Source organism: Acinonyx jubatus, chromosome E3, assembly GCF_027475565.1.
Source record: "Acinonyx jubatus isolate Ajub_Pintada_27869175 chromosome E3, VMU_Ajub_asm_v1.0, whole genome shotgun sequence".
Lineage (NCBI taxonomy): Eukaryota > Metazoa > Chordata > Mammalia > Carnivora > Felidae > Acinonyx > Acinonyx jubatus.
This window is the reverse complement of record NC_069398.1, coordinates 40421062-40434709: the sequence shown is the minus strand read 5'-3', so window position 1 is coordinate 40434709 and position 13648 is coordinate 40421062. Positions and strand designations below refer to the sequence as shown.

The window sequence follows — 13648 nt, the reverse complement described above, 5'->3', positions numbered from 1 at the left end:
TGCAAGTTCGAGCCTCACATTAGGTTTTGTGGTGAGTGTGGAGCCTGCCTGGGATCCTCTGTCTCCCTCTTTCTCTGTACCTCTACTTCTCACTCTCTAGCTCTCTCAAAATAAATAAATAAACATTTATGAATAAATGTAAGTAAGTAAGTAAGTAAATAAATAAATAAATAACATTTAAGAAACCGCACTGATTCTCACAAGACCTGAAGGCTACAACCCAATTCTGGCAAATAAAACAAAATGACAATAAAAAAAAACTCCCACAAAAATAGGTTTCCATTCATCCAGGTAAATAAACTATCTAGAATATCATTGTTCAGAAGAGATGAGCTATCAGTGTCTTTTCTGGTCCGTCCTTATGCTAACTAGGCAGAGTGAGATTTCATTGAAAAATGTCCAGCACAAAATTCCAGTCAATGAACAGTCCGGTGAATGAATAGTCATGGTTCTACAAAGAATTCTATCCTTTCTTACCCAGAGGCAAAATGAGCACACCTGTGACTGCTTGGGGCTGAATGCCGTCATCTAGGGCCAGCAAAAGCCTTTCAAGTCTTGCTTCCACCCTCTAGAAGACCCATTTGCACAGGATGTCCCATGCATTCTATCTGCAGATGGAGTCTGAGGCTGCTGGGGTGTACCTTGTCTGTGGGTTGAAGGCCTTTCACCTTCCCTCGTATGTTCTTCACCAGCTCTGGGTAGAAGAACTCTGGGCAGCGCTTGTGATCTGGCTCAAAGAGGGTGAGTGTAATCCGAACAGCTGCTGCAGCCGGCTCAGAGTCCTGATGCTGTTCTGTTCCCCCAACCTCCTCTTTCCGGGATTTCTTCAAAAATGCAGGATTCAGAGAACCTGGGAGAGAGGTGAACTGGACCCTGTGGGGCTCCGACATGGCTACCAACAAGTCTTAGCGGGTGTCACTGCATGGCTTCTGTTAACATTAAAAGAAGGGCCAGGTCAAACCAAGATGATAAAAATGATTTTTCCTGTTCAACTATACAGATTTAAGCTTAAAAGAATTTCATTGTCAAGAAGAATCCATTGTTAAATTGACCTTAATTACCACTTAGTGCTTTTTTCTGCTTCAATTACTATTCATCTTAAATTTAACATTTTTATATGTATATGTAAATCACCCCAAATCCTATCATTCAGAGATAATCAGTGTTCAGCATACTTCCTTCCACTCTTTTTTTCTGTACCTAGTCAAAGGATCCTTGCTGTTAGAGAATCCATGCTGAGAGAGCCTTAAAGAATCCTTAAAACTGCAAAGACCACCATAGAATATTTTTCATTTAATTTATCCAATACTTATTTTTTTTTTCTGGCTGAGAATAATCTCTTTCTTAAGATCTCTATACTTTCATCACCAGCAGTACACTTTCATTAAAAGCCAATCTTCACAATGACAAAGTTTTCAACAGCTCACAGAAGGTACTGCCTCCTCTGGGATAAGCAAAAAACAAGTGTCTCAGGAGAAATCTGGCTCAGCTCATTTCCTAATACACCAGCCTCTTCCACCCAAAACTGGGCCTTGGCAAAGTGAAAAATTATCACATGCCAAAGACTTTCAAAGCTGCTTGGGAACGGTCAAAACAGACTGTAAAGCCCAGAATTGTAAGGGTTTACAGAATATAATCATATACTATATAAATATATATATGTGTGCATATGTGCACGTATGTACGTAAACACATGAATATGTAGAGATTTGAGTGTACTTTGTTGTATAACCTTATGTCTTCCTTTTTCACACTCATACTTTAGTATGAACTTTTTTTTTTCTGTGAACTTTCTACCATGATAATAAGGATATTCATTGCAGACTTAGGAAAAATGATAAAAACCACCTCAATATCCAGCATTAAGGGAATGGCTGTCAAAACTGTGATTTTTAAAAACTGATTTGTAAGCGTTTCGGTATCTCATAGATATATAATGCCTGTCATACTTTTTCCTGATGTTATTTACTGGTTTTTTATTTGAGTGAGGTATGATAAAAAAAAACTTATTTTACATGTTGAATTCTAACTTGCCTTCTTCCCAGCATCTATCACTAACCTTTCTTTCCAATGCTGATTTGGCATGTAGTGTGTAGAAATGTATTTGACATCCTAAGATCTATTACTGAAATCCAACCTGTTAGATTAGTACAGTAAAACCGGACATTGTTTAACCAGTACTACACTGTTGTGAAAAATTTTATGGTGTATTTTAATATCTTCAATCCAAAGTTCATCTTTATTATTATTCTTTTAAAAATAATACTTAGATACCATATGTTTTCACTCTTATGTGGATCCTGAGAAACTTAACAAAAGACCATGGGGGAGGGGAAGAAAAAAAAAAAAAGAGGTTAGAGAGGAAGGAAGCCAAAACATGAGAGAGTGTTAGAAACTGAGAACAAACTGAGGGTTGATGGGGGGTGGGAGGGAGAGGAGGGTGGGTGATGGGTATTGAGGAGGGCACCTGTTGGGATGAGCACTGGGTGTTGTATGGAAACCAATTTGACAATAATTTCATATTAAAAAAATAATAATACTTAGCTATTCCAGCCTGTTTATTATTTCAGATCAATTTTAGAATCATTTTGACAAGTTCCCAAGAAAAGCTCACTATATTTTAACAGTAACGAGTAAATAGTGACTAATTCAGGAAGATTTACACATATCATACACATCCACACATAGGAATGTATACTAGTCCATAGGCAGCATTTGTTCTTTCTACTATGACCAAAAATTGTGATCTCTAAGACCAGGGAGTAAAATATCCAAAAATGAAGAGTTAAGGGGCACCTGGGTAGCTCAGCTGGTTAAGTGTCCAATTGGATCTCGGCTCAGGTTATCATCTCACAGTTCATGAGTTCCAGCCCTACATCAGGTTCTGTGCTGATGGTGCAGAGTCTGCTTGCGATTATGTCTCTCCCTCTTTCTGCCCCTCCCCCACTTGTGCTCATGTTTTCTCTCTCAACATAAATAAACTTAAAAAAAAAAGTTAAAATAATTCTAAGTAGACAGCCAAGTGATTAGCAGCAAAACAGGTTTGCAGTGCAAAAAACCATTGTGCACTAAAATACTGAAAAGAAATCCCCTAAAAGAAACTTTCAAGGCTCCCAGGACATTCATCATGGACTGGGTTGTAAAAATAAATCACAGCTGAAAGCTGAGGCTTAAAGATCCCCCACTGACACAAGCAGTTGGAGTCTCACTATAGGGAGGCAATCTGTCAAGTAGCACATGGGATATAGGAAGTTAACTCTGGAAAGGGCAACCAGGTCCCTGTCCAGGCAATAATTTAAAAAAATTTTTTTAATGTTAGAGAGAGAGGGAAATAGGAGAGAGAGAGACAGACACACCATGAATGGGATAAGGGCAGAGAGAGAGGGAGACACAGAATCCAAAGCAGGCTCGATGCTGTCAGCACAGAGCCCGATGTGGGGCTCGAACTTATGCACAGTGAGATCATGACCTGAGCTGAAGTCTGACACTTAACCGACTGAGCCACCCAGGTGCCCCCAGGCAGTAATTTTTAAATGTAACTTTATCACGATCCACATTTTACATACTGTAACTTCATTCACTTAGATGGTAAAACTGCTTCTCTCACTTGTGTGACTTTGCAGGCCTAAGAAGTTACAGAAATAAGACTAAAGTAAATCAAACCTATAGCATATTAACACTTTGAAGTTAGAGTTTGGATTATATCTTATAATAATGACAACTGCTTGCTAGTTGTTACTAAATTATGTGAAATATTTAAGAGAATCAGACATAATAAGGACTGAAATGTTAGACTTACAATTTTAATTTGAAATGCTTAAACAAAAGTTTAAAAGTGTTCATTTAAAACTGATTTATACAGCTATCAGACATACAAGAGTTGGGTCTTTGGGAAGATTTTACTATTAAGTTTGTAAGTTCACCATTTTAGAAGTTTGAAGTACTTGAGAGAACATATGGACTTTAAGTGTAGTTTAAAACACTGTAAAAAGTCCACTGTTTAGGGGAATATAATCTGTTAAACTGGTACCTTAACTGAAACTCTGTCAAGGATCAAATACTCTTTACATCTCTATTCTTAAATTTGTAAATAGAATAATTCAGGGGAGTAAAACTTAAAAGGCTTAAGAAAAACTAAGTATTTAAATAGTCAACTTTAACAAGTTGAACATCAATCTAAATAAAAGCACAATATTGTACACACGCAAACATCCTTCTTAAAAAACTTCAACTGGCAATTATCCAAGAAATACTAACTGTTGCATCTCGGTTCTCAGAAAATATATATTTTTAATATGCATCCTTATAACTATTGTACTTTCAAACTGATTATCAGTGAAGAAAAACTTAATTTTTTTGATAGTTTTTTAGTCTCTTTACTAAACTCATTTATTTTAATGGCTTTCCCTAACTTTTTTTTTCACAAAAGGCTGTCCTATCATCCCCAGAAATAAGAATTTCGTCTACTTTCTGAAGTGTTTACTTTTGTTTCATGTCTTATTGCATTGGCTAAAACTTCCAGAATAATATTAAACATATATTCTTCACCATGTTCTGACTCTCATGGGAATACTTCTAGGTCCAATGTGATGTTGACTTAAAATTCGGATGTTTTATCAAATCATTAAGATCTCCTTCAATTCCTCAAAATTAAGAGAGTTTTTAAATTAAGAACATATGTTGAATTTTATGAAATCATTTCCTGGAATCTTAAATGTGCTTCCAATTATCGGTTTGTCCTTAGGACAAAACAGTAAATGACAGCTCCTGAAACTAATTGTCGGCACTTTAGGGAAACCGAACTCTAAAAAAATACCAGGTTGTGGACAAGCCAACTCAATAAAAAACAAAAAAACAAAACACTCTTGAAACCAAAGTCTGTAGGACGAAAACGCCTACAGGAGGTGCGTGTGGATCCGCCACCTTTTCAAGCAGAGGGCGACTCAAGAAAAACTCTTAAATAGACACTTAAGACTTACTCGGAGTCTGCAACTGAGATTGGGATCTTTCTAAACATTTTTATTTTTTCCCCGGGATGTGTGTGTGGGCCCTGTGCTGAACTGATGTGAACAAGTTCCCCATTCAATGACTTGGTTTTCACATACTGAAACTACGCGAGCATTTGCCTTCCTGTTGTCACAACAGCCACTCCCAACTTCTCTAAAAGTGTCAAACTACAACAAGGCTTACGTGAGAGCCCGGTCCCGACAAAGACACGCACCTTTGTCCCCGGCGCGACGCAGTTTACGGCCCCACGGGCCGCACTCGTCCCCCCGCGGCCGTCCTCATGCCGGCCCGGGCGCCCGGGCTGCGGCGCTGCTAGCGGCCGGCCCCCGAGCCATGCCTCCCGGCGGGCGGCCGGCCCGCTCCGCGGCCCATGGTTGGGTCCTCGCGCGCCCGGGGGAGCCTCGCCGGCCGTGCCGCCGCGCCGGCCCCGGAGGAAGCGGAGAGACGCCGGCTCCACGTCGGTCGGGCAACTCGGGACCTCGGCGGGCTGCTCGGGCGCCCCGGGAGAACTTGAGAGGCGGACGCGGGCTCCGGTCCGCTCCTCCGACGCCGGCCGTTAGAAAGCGCGCACGGAAGGACCCGTCCGCCCTCCCGGGCGAGGCCACGCAGAGCCCGCCGGGTGTGGGCCCCGGGCTCGGGCGGAGGCTGGCTTCCAGGCCGCGCCGAGGTCCGTCAGGGCAGCTCCCGGAGTGGAGACACGGCCGGCCCCCGCGCCGGACTAACGGCCGTAACGGAAACGCGGACGGGAGGGGGCTGGAGGCCGGAGCCCAGGGGCAGGGCGGGCCGCAGGGCCGGCTCCCTCGCGCACTCGGCCGGCAGCACCTTCACCGCCGCCTCCGCCGCTTCAGACCGCGGGCGCTTCGTTGTCACGAGCCGGAGGGAGGGGGAAGGAGCCGGGAGTCTCCGGGCTCCGGCGCGCCGAGACCGCGGCGCCCGGGTCACGTGCCGTTCGGCCGGCCAATGAACCCCTACGGGCGCGGTGACGTCAGAGCAGCGGCGTGGCCGGTGACAGCCGGTCCCCGTCACGTGGCCGGGCGCACTCCAATGGGCGGCGCCGGGGCGACCTGATGTTCCCGGCGGCCCGTGCGTCGGCGGTGGTTGGGTGGTAAGATGGCGGCTGTGAGTCTGCGGCTCGGCGATTTGGTGTGGTGAGTCCGGGCGGCCAGGGTAAAGCGAGGTGCGCCGGGGAGCTCCCTCACTGGGCGCGGGGTTCGCGGCCAGCCCCGGAGCTGCCTTTCTATGCACTCCAGGCTGCGGAGAGAGGGCGAGACGAGGTGCCGGCGCTGGGAGCGACGCCGGGCGGAAGGGGCAGCCCGGCCCCGGGGGACTGAGGCCGAGAGTGGCCACGGCGGGCCGGGCTCTGAGCTCCAAGGCCGCCCGGGGGAGGGCTTCGCTCCGCACCTGCACGCCGGCGGACACCGTGAAGGGAGTCTCCGGCGCCGCACAGCTCCCGCGGACACCGGGTTCTTGGGGTCTTGCGGAGGCTTCCCGGAAAGCGGGAGAACCGGGGAGCCACCGGGGCCATCTCGCCTGGGCAAGCCCGTCAAAACTCCCGTTGCGATGGAATCGACCTGTGCGGGCGGCTTGGCCACGGGTGTCGAAACCGGACTGCTGGCGCTGCCCCGTGAAGAAATGAAGGGAGACTTCTCCTTTACGACCGAAGGCTTGGCAGTGACCAGTGCCTTCTTGGGTGCCTCTCGTGGTGTGCTTCTGTGTCTCAGACTACCGCTCGAACCAAGACTGATCGTCGCCGCTTCCCTCGAGCGACGTAGCTGTCTTCTCGACCCAGAGGAAGGTTTCCATTAGCATTTGTCAAAGTCGGGCTGGTCTCGCGGTGAATTAAACCAGACTTTGTAAGGGGAAGTGTGTGTTTACAGAGCAAACTGCCCCCCAACCCCCGTCATGGGGAGGCTCTTAGACAAGTGACTCTTGATTGGTTTTGTTGTTCTGTGTTCCTTGTCACCAAAAGAATGCACAAATCTTAGGCACTTTTGCATTCTCTTTCTGAAGAGTTTGGGCTTCTTGGGCCCAGCTGTGGAAGCCAAATTAAGAACTCCTGTTTGCCAGCTTTTGTTTTGGCACTTGAGGGTGCAGGTGGAGAGTTAGGAAAATAAATTTCATGCTGAGTGGGTTGAAGGAGATGGACTGGCTTTTCCAGGGCAAATGCTGACTCTGTGTTTTCTCTAGGGGGAAACTCGGCCGGTATCCTCCTTGGCCAGGAAAGGTGAGTGTCTTGCTATTAATGGAAGACATCTGAAGTTGGGTGTGCGGAGGTGAGAATGTAAGATGTGTTCCCCTCAAATTTTGGCATTTAGTTAAACGACCTACTTTGGGGGGAAAAATATTTATTTACGTATTTACTTGTTCACGTAATGTCTGCACCCAATCTGAGGCTGGAACTCACCACCCAGAGATCAAGAGTCCCATGCTCTTCTGACTGAGTCACCCAGGCATCCCTGAACTGGACTTATTTAAATCAACACTCAGAGTTTTTCTCTTCCTACTCTCAGATTGTTTAGAAAAGGCAATATAATATAAACCAGGTTATTTAATCTGCAGTAAATGCTTATCTCTTGAATCAGAGATGGTTTTGGTGAAGTTTTTTAATCCTGGAAATCAGTTTTAATTTGAATTTAGCTTTACACTTAAATGTAACAAAAGGAGAAGAAAATAAATTCTCCAGGAAGAGAGAAATCTAAATGTAGGTTAGTGAAAAGTCAAAGTATTTTTGTCCCAACTAAGTTTAAATCTTCTTTCCATGTTACCATATGTGCTGCTCCAGTGCCTCTTTGCAGAAGTTGGCATTCCAGATTTTGCATGAGGCGATCCGTCATAGCTTTCCAAATGTTCTGTTTTTATATTCTTGCTAGGAGCCCAGGAAATGTCTTTAGACTATCTCTTTGCAATATGGCATATTCATTGCCTCAATTGTCCTTCATTGTCATTATTACCTGTCTCAACTCTTCCTACACAGGCTTTTTATTTTTATTTTTTGAAGCATAATTGATATACAACGTTACAATAGTTTCAGGTGTACGAGGTATTGATTCAACAATTCTATACCCGATGCTTACCATTAGAAGTGTAATCATCACTTGACATTATTACTTCACAGAAGTGTTTTTAAGAACGTTCTCTGCATTTCTTCAGTGATTTAAGGGTCACATGGTTGGGGGAGTTGACATTGATATTAGTTTTAACTGCTTTTAAAACAGGGCCATTGCAGTGAAAGGTATTTTCTGTCTACCAAACCCTACTACATGGTAGATGTATTCTAGAAGTTCCTAGAATATTTGCACATTTCCATACATCTGAGTAGATAAGTGCCAGATTTGGACATGCACTAGGCCCTGGGTTCTTTTCAAGCATATTCCTTTTCTTTTATTTCATTTTTCTTCTTACCAACTTAGAGGTACGGAAAAACCTTTTTTTCCTCCCTTTTACTCCGCAGATTGTTAATCCACCCAAAGACTTGAAGAAACCGCGTGGAAAGAAATGCTTCTTTGTGAAGTTTTTTGGAACAGAAGATCAGTGAGTAGTGCTTATCAAGAGTTTCACTTTCCCTTTGGGCATTATCCTGGATCTGAGCTACTTGCAGGAATATTCTAGGGACCCTAGTTCATTTTTACCGTAGTCTGTCAGAATGGCATATCGTTCTGGCTTCATACCTAAATACCTAAATAAAAGATGCTATTCTTAGCTCATAGAAATTGTTCTGGGGCCAATAACAATGTCAGTCAAGTGAGAAATAGCATTCACCATCTTCTTAATATGGTAATCACAATAAGATAATTTTTCACATCTTTTTATCCAACTCCGTAGGCAGTTCCTTTTATAAGGGCCACGTTTGGTTCTCTTTTAATGGCTGTTTATCATTGTGGTTCATGTATGAGGTAGACACTGGAAACTAAAATCTTGTTTATTCTAAGAGGAGTAATTGTTTAATTCTGTTCTCATTTGTAAAACTAGATGACTTTCTCTAATATTGTAGCAGTAGAGCTTTTCTAACCAGATCTGTCCTAGAGTTGAAATCAGGACCATTCTTTTGAGATTCTTTGGTAGGCAGTAGAGGTCACAGTGAGGGGGAAAATGGAACTTGAGTTTCCATTGATTTAGCTTTCTCATTATTACATGGGTCTGATTACCTGGATTTAGCTAGATGGTTTGATTTAAGTAGCTGTATTTCCAGTTAAGATTCTTAGAGAAAAGTTTAGCTTTGGCTTTGAAAAATGTGTGTGTGTGTGTGTGTGTGTGTGTGTGTGTGTGTGTGACCTAAGGAATCTAATACCAGTGGTTAAAATATACATTCCTACAAAGCGATATATGATATTCTATAGCAAAATCTCTTATAAAGTGTTACTCTTTCTGGAGTTTATATGCTGGGTGCTTATCCCAGTTGAGAGTTTAAATGGTATGTATACCTTCACCATGCAGATCTATGCATATATTCAGCCCCTGTTTTCTGTCACAAAACAACTTAACAACCTTTTGATGACAATATTTTAAGGGAGTCACTGGCTCAGAGCTGTGAGAGCCAGAGACACTCTGCAAGCAGGAATGTTCTGGTAATGCTATTGAGTTGACGAGAAAGATTGTCCTGATGCATAAAACAAGTGCTAATTGTTCTCTTAGCAAATTTGAGTTTCTGACACTGAAGGGAACTTCTGGAGAAAAGTGAATGTTGTGGCGCTTGCTTCTCAGGAACTTAAGTAACAAGACATAAACATTTCAGATGGGAATACATGCAGAATGAGTGGTATGGGTGATTGATTATTAAAGCGTTCTAGAACAAGGAAAGAGTAGTGGAGAACAGGCAGGTCAATGAAGGCTGATGGAAGAGATGGGATTAGAATCCACCTATGGAGGATGGATAGAACTGAAATCGGCAAGAAGTCAGGCATTGCAGGCAGTGGGAAGACCATGAACAACTGGGTATTAAATCGGATGTGTGGGCAGAGGGAGGCCCCCACCTGGAGTGAAGAACGGTACTTGAGAATAACCGAGGCAGTATGGTTGGTCCAATTGGTTAGCTAAACGAAGATGCACACAAGTCTAGAACACAAGTGGAAACTCATGGAAAGTGGGGGCTTGATGAAATTACAAGAGGCTCGAAAGCCTTTGTGTTCTTACAATTTTTAAAATGTTGGAAGGTCAGAAGAATAACCTGATATTTCTGTATAACAAATACTACAGATAAGACAGAAAATTGAAGTTGAGTGTATTTCAGCACTTAACCAGGTATACAAGTGAAGCCAGTGAGAAGGATACACTTACCAAACACAAAAATAATCTAACGGTGTTAGTAGTGGTGGAGATGATATGATTTCTAACTAAAGTGTTTTGAGGGGATTCATGAGCAAGTGGATTTGGGGCAACTGTTAGCTATAATATCTTTAAGCTGTTCAGACTCCCTTGGTAGAATTCACGTAAAAGGGGCACCTGGGTGGCTCAGGCAGTTAAGCATCTGACTCTTGATTTCGGCTCAGGTCATGATGTCACAGTTTGTGAGTTCAAGCCCTGTGTTGGGCTCTGTGCTGACAGCGTGGAGCCTGCTTGGGATTGTCTCCCTCTCTTTCTGTGAGCCTCTATCTCAAAATAAATTTTTTTTGTTGTTATTTTTTAAAGTGGTATTTAAAAACTATGTTACCACAGGCTAACATGTTACCTTTTTGTGGCCAGACAGTTGACAATGAAAGGAAACAAAGGGTAAGGATCTCCAAGCACTTTTGAAGGGAGAAGGGTTCTCAGTGATCAACGATCAGCAAATGTTATTTAGTGTCTTTACGTTATCTGAAGGTGAAGTGTCCAGACCATTGGGTACCAGGGAATTACTTTGGGGAAAGTATTTGGAGTTTGGATTTGATGCTGGCCTACTCTGCCTTCACATGCCAGTTGTACCTGCCCTACAATTTGGGCAAGCTCTTTTCACCTTTCCAAGCCTTTGTGTCCTTGCCCACACGTGGGGGTGATGCTACCTACCTTGCAGTCACGAAGGAGAAGGAGCGGCACTTGCTCATAGTGTGGTTTGGCATACGGCAAGTGTTTAGTAAACTTCAGGTCAGGGTAGAGATGTGTTACAAGAGACAAGCTGGTAAAAAGTGGGTGGCTTTAAGTAAGGGAAACTTAACTGAGAGAGAATCTATTTGAAAAGAAAGGCATCTAAGAGTTGGAAATTCCTAAGGACTTCAGCCAGGTCTCCTCTTTTGGTCAAAAGGCTTCGAGCATAAAACAGTAAGTTTGCCTTGCCAGGAGTACTGTGTGCAGTGCAGTCCATGCTCCCAAAGGGATCTGATGGATCTCATCAAGATCAGAAAAGGGGACCAAATCAGATCAAAGAGTAGGATTCTTTCATTCAAAAAAGCAAAGTCTGAAAAAGAGCACAATCAGAATTGATCAAATGATGAATGGCCTTAAGGAAGTAAACCCTGTTGTGTTCATCAATCATCAGACATTTCAACAAAGGGCAGTGTGAGTAGAACAAGTGTTGTGGTGACTTGTGTTTAGGGCATGCATAAGGAGCGCTGTTGGAAACAGACATTTGAGAAGTGGTTTAGACAGGAAGTACGAGTGGATTTTTAGAGATGAGAACTGCTTTGTACAGGGCAGGGCCATAAGTGGCTCCAGAAGAAATTGGGCTCTATCTACCTCACCTTTAATGCTTGATGTCAGGGAGAGGTCCATATTCTCCTGGCACAACCTGGGCTAGAGACTCTGTTGGTTACTGGGCCTGACTTTGGTGGATAGGGTCTGACCCCATGGTGCTGTTCCTAAATTCCTAAAGAGTAATAGGATTCAGTCAGCGATGTTCAGTTTCAAAACTGTCATGACATACTACATATGGGAAAAAATATTCATGGATAAGGTTGTTTGTTTTTTTTTTTTTATATTAGCTAGCAAGGATTTTTATTAAAGAGTAAGAAGGGTAGCCCCTTAAACCAAGATTTCACTCTTTTAGAAAACTAATTTCTCTCTCTCCCTACTTCCGTCAAAACATCTAACAAATTGTGTTGACATGCCATTAGAAAGAGAGGACCAGACCTTCCTGACCAGCCTCCCTGTAAGGGGAAGGACTTAGTAAGATGGTAGATTCAGCTCTCTGAGCCTGGATGGCCACTATGGGAATTACCTGTGGTCGCTTTCTGTTTCACGGAAATACAGAAGGAGGAATCCCTTCAGCATTAACGTTGACAACTCCACCAGGTGACCGCTCCCAAAGATGAAGTCTCAGGCCTATGAGGCCCACCCTGGACAGATGGTTGCCCATCAAAATAGAAACCGAGCTCAGGGTTTAAAAATTCCATCAGCTGCCATGGATGGCAGAATGGAGGGAGCTCACTTAGTTTGTGGGTACTCAAAAACCCCCAGAAACAAACAGTTCAGGAGAATACTGCCAGCAAAAGTGGGTAGATCCCAAATGACCACCTGTGAGTTTCTGTGGCAGTTTTCGTATCTGAACCTACAACAGCCCTTTCAAGAAATGAATAGGATATTTGTTCTGGTTCTCTCTTTTTAACAGACATAGATACTGAGAGGCAGGACATTTGTGGAGTTAAGTGATAAGATGTCCAGGATCCCAACCTGAGGTACTTTTTACATGAAGCCAGATATAAGGTATGAAGTGTGTGAGTATGAAAGTAAGTTTTGGAGAAAAACCCGTAGCTGGTCATTAAAAGCATAACATATTGGAACTATCTGAGCATCCCTTTTTCTTTTCGCCTGGCACCTGATTGGCCCACTTTCCCTACATCCAACACTGTGTCATAGTTGGAGAACGGAGCCAAGAGGATAGTGAGTGCTCTGCTCCGGGTATCACTTGGACTGAGCCGGCACTGTCCCTCTGCCAGGGCTGGACAGTCCCTATCCTAGAGAGCATTGAGTAGATTTACCTCTCCCAGCACCAGCATCCATCCTGCAGGTGACTCCCTTCGTGGCTGAGACAGTCGACTCCAGGAGCAGGTGTCATGCACCAGAATTAAAGAGTCTGGCACAAAAGAAGCATCTGGCCATACTGGCATGGGCAGCGCAGCTTGAAAGCCTCATCTAGCATTTGGGAATGTTGTCAAGGTTTGAAAACAGAATCTTCTAAATCTGTCTTACCTGCAAGTCTTTGTTGATGTTTGTATGATAAGCGTTACTTGAAATTAACTGAGGAGCTCTAACTTTCTTTGCGAGGTTTTTTTTGTTTGTTTGCTTTCTTTGTGATTTCGGAGCAACTTAGGCTTGGACCTGTAACAGCTACCAGTCACCCTCAGCCTCTTTCATTGGTGTAAGGTGTTTGGGGGGAAAGCACAGAACTGGTTTTTCGGTACTACACACCCAACCAGATGGAGAAGCAGACCCACGTCTTCTGACCCCATCTTTGTTCTCACCTTGGACTGTGCTCACCATGTACCTGTTCTCTCTCTCCACCCCTACTCCCACCCAAGTCATCGTGTCTTGCAAAGTCTGAGACACATATGTGAGAGTTTTGGAGATTGGTCCTAGAGCAACATGTTTAATGTGATATCTACATGATGTGATTTTAGCTTAAGAATAAAGCAGGTCAGAATTACAGAAGTTTTTGAAAACGTGAAGTGTTTAAATTCATTTTCAATGGAGTGTGTAATCTGAGGGTGGCTTGTAGTGGAAGGTTTATATTTGC

The 13648-nt window shown here is 43.5% G+C and overlaps 2 protein-coding genes across 12 annotated transcripts in view; one reads left to right on the top strand and one right to left on the bottom strand.

Moving 5' to 3' along the window:
• UBN1 (ubinuclein 1) overlaps window positions 1-5404 on the bottom strand; it is a 38205-nt gene extending 32801 nt beyond the window's left edge. For all 6 annotated transcript variants that reach the window (XR_003415360.2, XM_015076567.3, XM_053213500.1 and 3 more), the window contains exons 1-2: window positions 5222-5404; window positions 642-929 (exon numbers count right to left, since the gene is read on the bottom strand). Coding sequence is in view for 5 of the 6 variants with exons in the window: in XM_015076567.3 (XP_014932053.1) it covers window positions 642-890 (249 nt within the window). In the remaining variant the exon portion in view is untranslated. The remainder of the gene's footprint in view (window positions 1-641; window positions 930-5221) is intronic.
• Window positions 5405-6032: 628 nt separating this feature from the next.
• The window catches only part of GLYR1 (glyoxylate reductase 1 homolog), a 34429-nt gene continuing 26813 nt past the window's right edge, over window positions 6033-13648 (top strand). For all 6 annotated transcript variants that reach the window (XM_053213508.1, XM_053213507.1, XM_053213505.1 and 3 more), the window contains exons 1-3: window positions 6033-6155; window positions 7195-7231; window positions 8459-8538. In XM_053213508.1, the coding sequence (XP_053069483.1) occupies window positions 6118-6155; window positions 7195-7231; window positions 8459-8538 (155 nt within the window). In that variant the 5' untranslated portion in view covers window positions 6033-6117. The remainder of the gene's footprint in view (window positions 6156-7194; window positions 7232-8458; window positions 8539-13648) is intronic.